Source organism: Oryx dammah, unplaced genomic scaffold (genome assembly GCF_014754425.2).
Source record: "Oryx dammah isolate SB20612 unplaced genomic scaffold, SCBI_Odam_1.1 HiC_scaffold_29, whole genome shotgun sequence".
Lineage (NCBI taxonomy): Eukaryota > Metazoa > Chordata > Mammalia > Artiodactyla > Bovidae > Oryx > Oryx dammah.
The window spans coordinates 106,568,977-106,583,472 of NW_024070213.1; the positions used below are offsets into that span (position 1 = coordinate 106,568,977).

Consider the following 14,496-nt stretch of genomic DNA (forward strand, 5'->3'; position numbering starts at 1 on the left):
TGAGTCTGAATTTCACATTTATCGTGTAACATATGTTTTATGTGGTGGATCTGCTTCTAGATTCTGTCTTGTTCTCCTCTTACTACATCAATAAGACACTACTTTAAGCATTGTAGATTCTTTTTAAGTGCTAATACCAGATAGGAATTCTTTTTTTTTTTTAATCCCCCTTCATTGTTCCTTTTAAACTTTTGCTAAGGTTACTGGACCAGTGCAATTACTCTGCCAGGTGAAATTTAGAAATCCTATTCTAAATGTTAGTGTTATCTTTAGGCCTTCGTTTTCTCTCCTCCTCCTATCTTGAACCTCCATTCCATCCATCCTGTATCCCAGTGCAGCTAACCTGCTCGTGGTTCAACTACGAATGCACCGAATGGTAACACCGAGGGCCATACCTTCTTTAAATTTCCAGTTGTTAGAGGCTGAACTTTAATACTCACTTTGCATTTAGCTCCAGAGAAAAGAACACGGAAGCTCTCCCCTTATGAGATATCATTGTCGTTTCAGAGTGTGGAAGGAGAACACCATGAAAAAGCCGTGGAACTGCTTAAGGCCGCTAAGGACAGCGTCAAGCTGGTGGTGCGATACACCCCGAAAGTCCTAGAAGAAATGGAGGCTCGCTTTGAAAAGCTACGGACAGCCCGGCGTCGGCAACAGCAGCAGTTGCTAATTCAGCAGCAACAGCAGCAGCAGCAAACACAGCAGAACCACATGTCATAGGTAAGAGGTGCCCTCTACACAAGGAGAGCCCCAGACACTCGGAAGCTTGGGTTAAAAGTATAGTTTCTTAGACAGCTGGAATGTAATCATTAGAGTTAATAATCCAAACAAAATCAACCACACACAAAACTGTGACCTCAAAACTGTTAATGAGACAGTTGCTTATATTATGTTTCATTTAGCCAAATTCCCTGGAAATGTACGCTATTTTGAAAAAATTATATACTTGAGGGCCAGGTATGAAGGCAATGCACCCCACTCCAGTACTCTTGCCTGGAAAATCCCATGGATGGAGGAGCCGGATACGACTAAGTGACTTCACTTTTACTTTTCACTTTCATGCATCGGAGAAGGAAATGGCAACCCACTCCAGTGTTCTTGCCTGGAGAATCCCAGGGACGGGGGAGTCTGGTGAGCTGCCGTCTCTGGGGTCGCACAGAGTCGGACACGACTGAGGCGACTTAGCAGCAGTAGCAGCAGCCAAATTCCCTGGAAATGTACGCTATTTTGAAAAAATTATATACTTGAGGAGGGCCAGGTATGGACTATACGATGCCTTTGTGCAGAGTACAGAAGGGCAGGCATCTGTGCAGACACATATCTGCACATGGTTTCATGAAAAAGTGTGGGCTCCATTCCAGCCCCGCTTACCTCCCTGGCCAGTTGCCTTTGCACAGTGTACAAAGTAAACAACCATACAGTGCTAACCCTGGGGAGATCCCCTGTACAATACTGAAACCGTTTACCAGAAGACTGCTCCAGTGAAGAGGACGAAACAGAGACCTGCCAGTGTTTATGCTCTGAGATTTCGGAATTCTCTTTGGGTCTTCACTTAAAATGTGTCTCAGGTATACCTGTCTTTCTAAATTCCACTCTGTGACAAGGGTAAGTCAGGTTTTGCTTCATGTTTTTAGAAAAATTCAAAAGAAAAAGAGAGAGAGAAAATTCAGGAAAATTGGTTAAGAGGAAGAGTCACCATCTCTGAAGTGCCTGCTGTGTGCTAGGCCCTTCTCACGTGTTATCCCTAATCCTCAAAAAACCCTTCACAGCAAGTATCACTGAAACACCATTTTTCAGATGAATGATATGAAGCTGCAATAGTTTCAATGGATTCCCCACGGCCACACTTACAAGTAGCAAAGAATTTATTTCTCCTTACTCTGCCAAGTAATTCATCTGCCAACATTAGGAATTCTGGAGTTACATACATTTTCCTTGCTATCTTTTGGAAGAGACAGTTTGAATCTTTGATACCTCTATACTATAATGTCTGCAAATGTGTATTTAAAATGAGGTTCAAACGTTCTTGGGAAGATGACAGTGGGTAATGGTGGTTTTAACCCATTCAATATCAGATTACTATTTGCACAACGAGAAACACTGGATATGAGAAGAGATTTTCAATTTTTGGTGACACTCATGAAAAGAAGCTACATGAGGAAGTTAAACAGAGTATGGGACTTGCTCTCAGAGGGTCCTGGGAATTCAGCTATCTTTCTTTTGTAACCTGCTAGTTTTATTACAGATACCATTGTTTGGTGTCTTTGTCTGAAATTACATTCCATTCCAAAAACTATATTTATTCAACAATAAATATCTATTTGTTACTGGGAAGGGCCAGGCACTATTTAATGGGCTTTGGAGGCAGCATGAACAAATCACAGTCCTTGCTATCCAGGTGCGTACACTATGGTTGGAGGGGATAGTTAATTAACAAGTAGGTTAAAAATATCCTATTGACACTAGCACTTGGTAGAATCAAAATAGTGTGTTTTACTAGAGACTGGCCAGGTGATGACTTTCTGGGAGATGATCAGGCAAGACCTCTCCAAGGAGGTGACACTGAAGCTGAGGGTGAATGACAAGGAGAAGCCAGGAAACAGGCATCAAAAGAGAAGGAAATAGGCCAGTGCACTAGCTCTGTGGCAGATATGAGGCTATTTGATGTTTGAGGAATAGAAAGAAAGCAGAGGTAGTGAGGCGATAAAGAGTGAGGAGGACAGTGAGACAGAGGCCAGGTTACAGAGAGCTCTCCAAACCACTGAGGGAAGTTGGATTTTATTGCAGTGGAAACCACTGAAGGTTTTTAAACAAAAGAGTGACATAATTTACTTGTTAAAAGAGATCACTCTGGGTGCTATAGGGAGAATAGATTATTGCAGGATAAGAGTGAAAGTAGAGACAGGATACTATTATATAATAGGCAAGAGATACAGTGGTTTGGACTGGGGTGGTGGAAAGATTTGGATGCATACAGACAAGTCATTTTGTCCATTTCCTCTTCCTCCTCTAATCCATTTCAAACACAAAGGTACTGAACATTTGTACTTCCAGAATCCTTTCAAATGTCTTTTTGCTAATAATAACAATTCACTATTCTTCAGCCAAACATTGGCATTCTTTCCCTGAACTCATTTTTTCTTCCATTCTCAATAATACAGACTTGTAGCAATTCTCCTAACTGTTTTACTGCACTGGCCCTTAGTAAAATTGTTTCAAAGTGTTTTGAAAGAAGTATGTGCCATTCAGACTTCTAAGATCTTACTAAAACCTTCCTCTTATGCTCGTTCAGTCATCTTTGGAAGTATACAGCTTGCCCATAAATACTGATGGACCATTTCTCTGTCCCCTTGGTGTTCATGAAGTCACTTGAGAATTTCCTACTGTCTCATTATTAAAGACTAACAGTTTTAATAAAAAGCATTTAAAACCATGTTTTTTTGTTACACAGGATAAAGTTCTATTTAAGTGAACATGAAATTTATATTTATGCCTGCCAAGGTAGCACTTGCAATACACGATATAATGGCCCCTTGAAATGAAGCTAGTGTCCATTTCAAGTACAAGCAAAGTACAACTAAGTCAGATCATCCATGGATTTTATGGTGGATTCAGTCAAAGAGACTTACATTAGCTCTTATTCAACTTTTAATTAATTAGCTTTTTAGGGATTAAATGGGATTTGTTACACTTGCTAACTCATACTCTGGTTGCTTTTGAGAAGAGATCTGAAACTGTTTACTTTGAATAGATTGCTAATTTTTTTTTTAAAATTTTGACAAGTCACGCAAAGACCAGGTAAAGCAAAATTACTTGTCAGATACTATCTTATCACATGAAATATAATTTCTATAAATTAGAAATAATATTTTTATATGGAATGGTAGAAGTTATGAAATAACTAGCAATGGTCAGTGGTGCACACAGATGGAAAATAAGTTTAATGTAAGTAGTATATGGACAATGTGTCTTATGTCTACTTTTAATTTTAAATTCCCCTGAAGTACATTTCAGTTGTCTTTTCCCTAACTTCCATCTTTGTTTATCTGGAAGAATAGATTACATTTTCTAAAATGTAGTAAGTATGATCACTTTATAATTATATTATAGAAACCTATGAATATAGGATTTTTAAAAAAATACTATAATCACTTTTTTGAGAAACAGCATTATATTTCGTTAAGCATTTATTTTTTTTAATTGAAGTGCGGTTGACTTTGATTATTAGTCTCAAGCAAACAACATAGTGATTTAACATTTATAATACATGACAAATTGATCATCACAGTAAGTCTAGTTACCACCCGTCACCGTACAGAGTTATTATAGTACTATTGACTATGTTTCCTATGCTGTACATTATATCCTATGGTTTATTTATTTTATAACTGGAAGTTTGTACCTGTTAATCCCTTTCACCTATTTTGCTTTCCATCCCATAAGCATCTCATTTTTAAAAGTGTGAATCTATGTAAATCCATAGTTCACTCAGATTCTCAGATTTCCAAAGAATAAAAGTGAGAACAGAGAAATTCTTTTTGAGATGTCCGCATTCTGAGGAAGTCGAGACCAAAAGCTTGTTTAATTTCTCTGACCTTTTGTTGGCAGATCCAGAGTTCATTTACATTCAAATACAGGCTGCCTCTTAGCAAATCTATTAACACACAGCAGCTGACCATTGGCAGCAACCTCACTGACTCTTTCACCTCTGCTCTTGGCCCCCACTCCCCTTATTGTATCCACTACATCCTGTTCTGCACCTTCCTCTGCCACAGTCACAGGGCCTTGTGGTCCGATCCTGGGAACCACTGCCAGAACTGCCAGCCCACTTCTTGAGAGGTCCCAAAGGATGACTCTGATAAAAACTGAATTTAAGGAAGCCAGACTCATCAAGCAGAAAACTGAACCAGAAAATAATCATAATGCTGGATAAAATTTGTTAGGGACTCAGGGCACACCAAGAACTTTTCTGAATGTTTCATATATGTAAAACTACTTAACCCTTACAATAATCCTTTGAGTTTTAAATCTCATGTTAAAGAAGGAAACTGAGTCATGTAGGATTTTTTTTTTTTTAAGTCTACTGATTTCACCGCTAGGAAGTTATAGGGCCGTGATTCAAATTCAGAGATATGGGCTACAAAGCCGCTTTCTTTTCACAAGTGTGCTGCTCTACCTGTTTATTCAGTGGCACCTGCCCTGACGTGTCCCATCCCTCATGGTAGACGTGTTTGCATGAGCTTTCCAGGAATTCAGCCTCACACTGCTCCAAGCTGGCATTAACCCTCACCAATTGCCTCTAAAACAGTGCCTTATGCCTCAAAGTACTTCATCATCACAGGTCTGTTAGTTTCCTATTGCTGCCCCCCAAATTACTACACATTTAATGGCTTAAAACGGGGGTCCCCAACCCCTGGGCTGTGGACCAGTACCGGTCCATGGCCTGTGAGGAACCGGGCCACACAGCAGGAGGTGAGCAGTGGGGTGAGTAAGGGAAGCCTCATCTGCTGCTCCCCTATAGCTCCCCATCACTCACATCACCCCCTGAACCGCTCCCCACCCCCGTGTGTGGAAAAGCTGTCTTCTGTGAAACTGGTTCCCGGTGCCAAAAATGTTGGGGACCATTGGCTTTAAAGAACACAAATTAGTTTTCTAGCAGTATTATAAGACAGAAGCCCAGCACAGTCTCACTGGGCTTTCAGAGACTCCAGGAAAGATCCATTTCCTTGCCTTTTCCAGTTTCCAGGGGCTGCCTGCACTCTTTACCTCCTGGTTCCATTTCCCATCCTCCAAACCAACAGTGACAGGAGAGTCCTCACATTGCACCCACTCTCCCCTCTGCTTCTACCATCACTTCCCCTTCCCTGACCCTTCTCTCTTTCTTCCACTTCTAATTACAAGGTATGGACCCACCTGGACAGTTCAGGACACTCTCCCTATTTTTAACATCAACTGTCTGGCAACCTTACTTCCATCTACAACTTTAATTTCCCTCTACCATGGAATCTTACACAGGTTCTGGGGATTTGAACATTGACATATTTCAGAGGTCATTGGCTCATTCAAAAATTGGAAAGCAATTTGATCAATAAAATTTAAACTGTGTGGATAAGCCTTTTTTTTTTAAGAATCATTAATCTATTCAATTATAAATCAGGGGAATGAGGGAAATAGAGAACATTTTGTGCAGGTGGTTCTTCCCAGTGGGTATTTCAGTGACGCACCCTTCAGAGGCCCAATGTTCTGTCAGCTGCTGGCATATACCATGGGCCTGCTTCCCCTCTGGATAGATGAAGAGACCCAAGCCTCTTACTAAAATTCACCTGCTGAGTCCCATTCCCTTGGGACATGTAACTCTACGATAAGTTAAGTAATTAAAAACTCAATCATTTGGTAGCTCTGTCACTTGGAAGCTAGGGGACTCAGAGGAAGTTATTCAATGTAAGATTCATTAAAATGGCCTCTTATGGAAATTAAATAAGAAAAAATACGCAAAACTTAAAATATGTGGCAGTTGTTCTTGCCTAGAGAATCCCAGGGATAGGGAAGCCTGGTGGGCTGCCGTCTATGGGGTCGCACAGAGTCGGACACAACTGAAGCAACTTAGCAGCAGCAGCAGCAAGAGTAACAGTAGTAGTGTTGGTTTAACAGTCACAATATTAATGGCAGATATTTTAATGCAATATCTTGTTAAGTGATTCCTGAAAAGAAGTACAGGGGCCTCATGCTCGACTTTCACTTCCACTCTGTAGGCCCAGGGTGCTTTGGGGCATTTCTCTAGAAGGCTGTGAGCTGGACAGTGCTGATGCAGAGGAGGCAGACTGCAAACCTACACCCAGCGCCCACTTTCACATCAACCCAACCAATTCCTTTATTTTTTGTTTTAATATGGTGTTCTACATTCATTGAAATAAAAATATCCACAGCTTTAAAAACAAAGATTGAAACCACTGTTGTTTCTGAAAGAAATGACTCCATGACAGTGGGACAGTGACAGGTCCGGGGGGTGTTTGGGAAGGCTGCTCCCCCAGGTCTGACCACCTGGGCACCTACCTACTCTGCTCTCCTCCGTGTCAGGCCGGCCTCGTGGGAGAAGAAGCTGGCCTGCTGGCTGCATCACAGAAGGGTAGGGTCGGCCTGTAAGAGAGGCTGTGCTTGCACACACCTCAGCCGGGGCGCCGCTCAGAGCCGTAACATATAAAGCTTAGCTCTCCTTTGTCTTCGTGAAGAAAAACAGAGTCATCTGGAATTGAGAGGAAAAAATGTTTTACTTGTGAGATGTTTCCAAACTGATTTTTTAAAAATTTAATCTTAGGGAATCCCTGCGTCTTTTCCATCCTCATTTGATAATTACTTCCTTTGCAAACATCATTTTTTTTTTTTTTGCCTGTGGAAGACTGCATGAATGATAGCACCTAAAATAATCCTCGCTGTTGGCATAAAGCAGGTGCTCCTTTGATATTTTTAGCGTCTTCTAGTTGACAAGGGAACAGTAATCACTGATTTCTCTTCCTCTCCCTCCACCCTTCAGGTCCTTGACGCTCCTTGATCAAACACTCGACTGTCACAAATTGGAAACCGTGCTTCAGAATCCCAGCACATAGTAAAAGGAAGAGACAACACTAATTATACCTGTCAAGAAACTGTGAACACGTGGTGTATAGATTCTTTACTAAGACAACTCGACGCCTTCTTTCTCTGGGGCTGAACCCCCGCCGCTCACGTGCTCTTTCCACACATGGACCTTCCATTCACTGCAGTGAGAATTCTCAGTGTGTGAAGGGAGAGGTTTTCCAGTCTGCAGATGGAAACAGTACAAGAAGAATAAAGTCTGTGACTTTCACATAAATCACCAAGGCCAGGGTTAAGTGAATCTTGGGTCTATAGCTTTTCCAGAGATTAACAAACCCCTTATTAGACTATAGTTCAAACTGCATCAGTTCAAGGTTGTCACTACTTAAAAGAAATCTACACGTTGCCCCTCACCTAGACCTGTTCCGCATCTGTAATGCTGAGTTGTCTGAATGAGAATTCCAGTTAATTGCAAATTCAACCTCTGTTCCCTCCTGAAAATGGCAAGTTATTATACTATATTTATACTCTATTCAGGTTCTAGAATCAGTTGGCTTTTTATTTTCCATTTCCATGAATTTTATTATGCATTAATAGTGAGGCAATTTCGGCTCAACTTTTAGTTCGTTAGAAGCAAGGATAGAGAACTCTAGTACTGTTTGTTTTTTTTTTTAAGTTTTGTATCCATTCTTATTAGTTCTAACGGAATATAATGTTTATTTATTCCACAAAGTAAATATTATCAGAGTATATTTGCTACAAAATTAGGTCTTTTCTTACCAAGTGTTATGAATCTGGCAAGAGAATACAAACAAGGATAAACTGATCCTCATATAATATTTATATATAACCCTTCTTTAAATATTTTTTGTTCACTTTATATTTTTCACTGATAAACCGAAGAAATCTCAACTCTTTTTACCTACACTGATATTTTAAAGCCTACAGATTTACAAAACTAAATTATAGATGTGCATATATCTACAGAAATACATCATACAAAATCTAGATCAGTTTTCTCAAATATAAAATGGATATTTTTGGCAATATAAGATCAAAGGTATAATTCCTTTTCAAATTAGGCATATAGAAACCAGTGATATTAATATTGTGAGTGAAAAGTTACTGCTGCTTCCAGGATGAAAATATACCTACTTCATTACACATGTTCATGTAGGTAAATGGAGAGTGAGACATCTTCTTTCAGAAAGTATCATATACTGGAAAATTATCTGTTAGAGGCATCTATACTGATCATAACTTTTAACTTACGAATCTAGGCACATAAGTCTGATTTTACTTTATGGCATCAGCAGGAAGCAATAATTATTTGGGCACTTAAATACTTTAGCCACACACATGTATCTGAAGAAAGAATAAATGTCCAGTTGAAACATTCTAGAGAGATCATTAAAACTGAGGGAAATATTTGAATATTCCCTTTTCTCAAACGCAGCCATTGACTCCCCAAGAGACAATTAATTTCACATTTCAGATAGTCCCCCAAATTAGAACTTTAAGCAGCTCAGTTTAGGAACTGTTTTCTTGAAAAGAAAACCAGTTGGAACCACCACACATGTTTCGTTTTGCCCTTTCACGTGGTCATTACAGTCAGTATCAAATTCTCCTATTCTTCATAGTCCATGACTCAGCAGAGGACAGACAGTAAGGAAACCAGGAGGTGAGCCTATTTCAGCAGTGTCCTGCCGTGGTAACAGACTCCCATCCCTGCACACATATCATTTTTTACTAGAGAGAATGGAGCTGGGGGGCGGGGGGGAGGGCGGGGGGCAAGGGTGAGGCCCCTGAATGTTATGTAAAATAGGTTTACAAAAAAGATAAGCATGACTAAAGGGAATGAATGGAGAATGTGTGAGTAGGATTCAGTTTGAAAGAGGTAGTTCTCATTTTTATAAGAAAAATTTAATAAAACATATATTTTAGTTATCATTTAACAGAAAAATATTAAAGTTATTCAGGCTATGCCACATACTCTCATAAAGGGAAATCATTGCACCCTTATAATGAGGAAATGGTCATTTCAACACATCTCAGTACATTGTATAAATTTGGAGCTTAAGGTATATTTTCATTTAGCTGTAAGTGGTTGGTTAATATTATCATGTGTTTTCACATCGGCATAAATATTGTCATGGTGTTACAGAAGCAACTGTCAAATGAGCAGATAGCTTACATTGGTGTTTTTAGAAGTCTGTATTTTATGCTTCATTTGCATAATATTAAGTGCTAATAAATGTATGCCAAGTCATCTAAGTGAAGGGGTAGTCCATCACACCTAAGGCATCTAAGGGCAGATTACATGTCACATTGGTTCTGCTTACAAATGACCAGCCAAATGGCCAGTTTTCTTTAGTAAAATCTAGTTGTTGAAATGTAAGCCTTCCTGTGAAGTTTACATCAAAAGTAGCCAACTCTAAGACTTAGAGAGGTCCCTTGTGGTTCCCTAAAGGTTCACTGAAGCCAGAGGGAAAAGGAAAAAATTACCATAACTTGTATTAATGCCTTTTATTATTACTGATCACATTAGAGCCACTGAGATGTCCAAAATCATATCAAAATAAAGACATAGGTTGCTCCTATATGAAGCTCAGACTTTAATATCATAAACAAATGAGATATTAAAAGAGTGAAAATGTTTTATAACTATTCATCAGTGATCCTCATGAAATTTAGTGCTTTCCCTTGACCTGGTTGGTAGCCAGATTTTTCTAAACTCTTTCCTGCTATGGTTTTTGAAGGCAAAATACACAAAGCATAGTTCGCTAAAAGAATCCTCAAACCTTTTCATGGAGGCATTTACATTTTGATTCTGTTGCTATTTGAAATAGAACATCCACAGGGAGATAATGGGCTTAAATTACAATTGACTTTGGAAGGAATAACAGATTTTGTGCTTCCTCAATCATGTAATCAATAGGGAATTCTCTAGTTATGTGAACTACCACTATCTTTTAAGACAATGCTGAGATCTAAATGCAAAATCTATCATTCAGGAGCTTTTTAAGAATTCAAGGCCGTCTCTGAGGAACTTTGCTAGAGATGGATTACACCCAATTTACAAATGCAGTTTTTAACCGTGACAAATCAAAGTGATCTGATCTCAGTTCATTTTACTAAGCTGTGCCCATAGGACTCTGAGATATTGAGCTATTTTGTCTACATTATTTTTAACATCTATAGGTATTTGTGGATGTGTGAATAATGTCTGAATTTCTCATCTTTTGGCTAGTTTGGATTTGTCATGAACACAGCTTTTTAGTAAGACCATCTTTCGTAGCATCATGAAGTAGAAATCAATGCTCCAGAGATTCAGGGAGACCAACATAAGGGAAAATCTCCCAAAACATGGGGCTAGCCTTGCCCATCTCATCCCTCTCTAGATTATAAAATCTCTGAGAAAGGGCTGTGACTGCCTTGTGGACTGCTCTCTCCTAGCATCTGGGAAAATGCCCAGCACAATAGAGGCACTCAGTTAATACTTATTGAATGAATAAACAATTACATAAATGAATGAAATTAAATAAATGAGTTTTACCTTCTGATAATTTGAAAAAATTCACCACTTTATTTTATACTGATGGGCATTATAATTTCTGAACTACATAATTGGAACCGGAATTGACTCTTCATACTTTTTAGATATGTGAATCTGAAATCAGTTACTTCAAAGGGTTCAAGGGTTTGAGAACACTTAGATAGGCATGTTTGCATATTCAGAGTTTTTACAATGAATAAAACTCAGCCTTTCTTGTTATTTATGAAAGCTCCCTGAGTTATGATCCATACATGGAACTCCATTTATAATCTTTGTAAAATATAATATTTTAACTTTTAAAAAAGAAAATTTAAATTATCAAGCATATTGTTAATACTATGTCCTTCAGTGTTCATCAACAACTTTTCTCTAAGGCATTTCATTGTGATCAGAGACACCATCTCTAAATCTCCTGCTTTCAGAAAAATCACTTTTCCTTTCTTGTTTGATCCTTAGAATATATCTGAGCTAAAGATTAGTCACATAGCAATTAAGACTTTTTCATGTGCTTATTCATCTAACAAACATTTATTGTGTACCTACTATATGCTAGGTTTTGGATGTAAAATGGCAAACAAGACAGATCTAGCCACCCCTTGGAGTTTGCTGTGAGGAACTCAACACTTGCTCTAGCATTTAATTAGAGTTTACCGTCTCATGGGTCCTTCTTCACAGCTGATAGAAGTGAAATCCCTTATGCCATGGAAATCATAAAAGGCTCTCTGCACATATTTATGTAAGCTTGTTTTTCTAAAATACCACACAAATATGCTGCTAAAGGAATCCAAAACCATAGTTAGACGCCAGTGAGGTAGGTAATAATTTACTCATAACTGACCCATAGCTCTTACTAAGTTCTGACTCTTATCACTGAATCGCTTCAACAACTCTCTTTAGTAGGTTCCATTTTATCAACAAGAAAACTGAAGCACAGGTATGTGACCTGTCCAAGGTCATACAGCAGATGGAACTGGGATTTGAACCCGCACAGTGTAACACAAGAGCTCATATGTCTTCGCATTTTCTGTGGCTTGGGGGATACCATTACATTAAAATAAATGCATCACTGTATATAAAAAGTACTTTGAAATTGTAGTATACAAAGAGATTAGTAAAGTGTGATCAGCAAACCACATCAGTGGCAGAAACAGCATGGGAACTCAATCTTATGTTGCAACTTACTCTCATGAAGAATATATCAAGCCAGGGAAATGGATAAACATATAAGATTCAGACAGTTTCTGACATGCGATAAATATTGCAATGACTTTTAAGAATTATTTATTGTTAGCCACTGTGTCTATTTGGTGCTACAAAAAAACCTGAAAGAAACAAAATCCCTTGCTATAAGGGCTTATAATAAATACACAGTGTGGAGATGAGTCAAGGATATTTCACATTTATGGGGAAAGATTGGGCGATAGTAATACTATTTTCTCACCATTGCATGTGATTGTGTCTTTCTAATTGTTTTCATTATTTTTCTGAAAGAGCTGCAAAATTGTGCAGTGGTTTAACCTGACCAAAGTGGTATTATGCTGCTGGGAAGTAAAAGTACTAGATACCAGATTGGAAGTACTGTCTTCATTATCAAATTTAAATTCTTTTAAAGATGAATATACAGAGATTTTTAAATGCTCCAGACACCTGATTGTTTGGATGTTAAGTTTGTCACCTTTCTCCTTTACAGACCACACTGTGAGATCATGCTACTCAGGGGTTAGGTTCTAAAACCAATGTGAACGGCAAAAATTGAGATTGGGCTAACATTATTACCACAATCATATAGATCAGCGTCCATGCTTCTAGAGGTGAGCAAGAACTGACGCCTTTGGGAACAGTAACCTCACAGCTCACATCTCAGTCATCAAGAGGAATCATATTCATTATTTAAATTTGTTCTCTCTCTGGCCCCTCACAGTTAAATGAGCATATGATGCAACTTAAATGCTGGTTCCTATTTGTGGAAGCAAGGAGTCTTCTTATGAAGATTTTTTATCTCTTCACTCTTTCCTATTACCAACTAATTACTCCTTTAAATAACTAAAATTTTGCAAAGTTTAACTTCACATGTAATACAGCACTAAGGAAACTCATAAGCCTTTTGTCCAAAGCCATACTTTACTCCTCTCGACACCTTTATTTTTACTGGAGATACTGCTATTCTCTGTACAGATTTACTGACCTTCCTTATTTGTCATTCACATCAGTTCTTAGATTCTTTAGATTTTTACTTTGGAAAAGTCTCCAACTCTCTTCTCTTACACATTTTTTTAATATTCCTACCTATGAATAGGATTCCTTGGTGGCTCAGATGGTAAAGCATCTGCCTGCAATGCGGGAGGCCTGAGTTCGATCCCTGGGTTGAGAAGATCCCCTAGAGAAGGAAATGGCAACCCACTGTTTTGTGAGCTTTAAACTGTTTTCCAATTAGCCTGTATCAGTTCAGTTCAGTCACTCTCTCATGTCCGAGTCTTCGCGACCCAATGAATCACAGCACACCAGGCCTCCCTGTCTATCACCATCTCCTGGAGTTCACTCAGACTCACGTCCATCGAGTCCATGATGCCATCCAGCCATCTCATCCTTGGTCATCCCCTTCTCCTCCTGCCCCCAATCCCTCCCAGCATCAGAGTCTTTTCCAATGAGTCAACTCTTTGCATGAGGTGGCCAAAGCTGGAGTTTCAGCTTCAGCATTGTTCCTTCCAAAGAAATCTCAGGGCCGATCTCCTTCAGAATGGACTGGTTGGATCTCCTTGCAGTCCAAGGGACCCTCAAGAGTCTTCTCCAACACCACAGTTCAAAAGCATCAATTCTTCAGCGCTCAGCCTTCTTCACAGTCCAACTCTCACATCCATACATGACCACAGGAGAAAACCATAGCCTTGACTAGACGGACCTTAGTCGGCAAAGTAATGTCTCTGCTTTTGAATATGCTGTCTAGGTTGGTCATAACTTTTCTTCCAAAGAGTAAGCGTCTTTTAGTTCCATGGCTGCAGTCACCATCTGCAGTGATTTTGGAGCCCAGAAAAATAAAGTCTGACACTGTTTCTACTGTTTCCCGTCTATTTCCCATGAAGTGATGGGACCAGATGCCAAGATCTTCGTTTTCTGAATGTTGAGCTTTAAGTCAACTTTTTCACTCTCCACTTTCACTTTCATCAAGAGGCTTTTTAGCTCCTCTTCACTTTCTGCCATAAGCGTGGTGTCATCTGCATATCTGAGGTTATTGATATTTCTCCTGGCAACCTTGATTCCAGCTTGTGTTTCTTCCAGTCCAGCGTTTCTCATGATGTACTCTGCATAGAAGTTAAATAAGCAGGGTGACAATATACAGCCTTGATGTACTCCTTTTCCTATTTGGAACC

General features: G+C 39.1%; 1 protein-coding gene across 1 annotated transcript in view; it reads left to right on the forward strand.

Moving 5' to 3' along the window:
- The window catches only part of LIN7A (lin-7 homolog A, crumbs cell polarity complex component), a 155,381-nt gene extending 142,678 nt beyond the window's left edge, over positions 1 to 12,703 (forward strand). The window contains exons 5-6 of the mRNA XM_040234497.1: positions 508 to 720; positions 7,532 to 12,703. Of these exons, the coding sequence (XP_040090431.1) occupies positions 508 to 720 (213 nt within the window). The 3' untranslated portion in view covers positions 7,532 to 12,703. The remainder of the gene's footprint in view (positions 1 to 507; positions 721 to 7,531) is intronic.
- Positions 12,704 to 14,496: the final 1,793 nt, after the last annotated feature.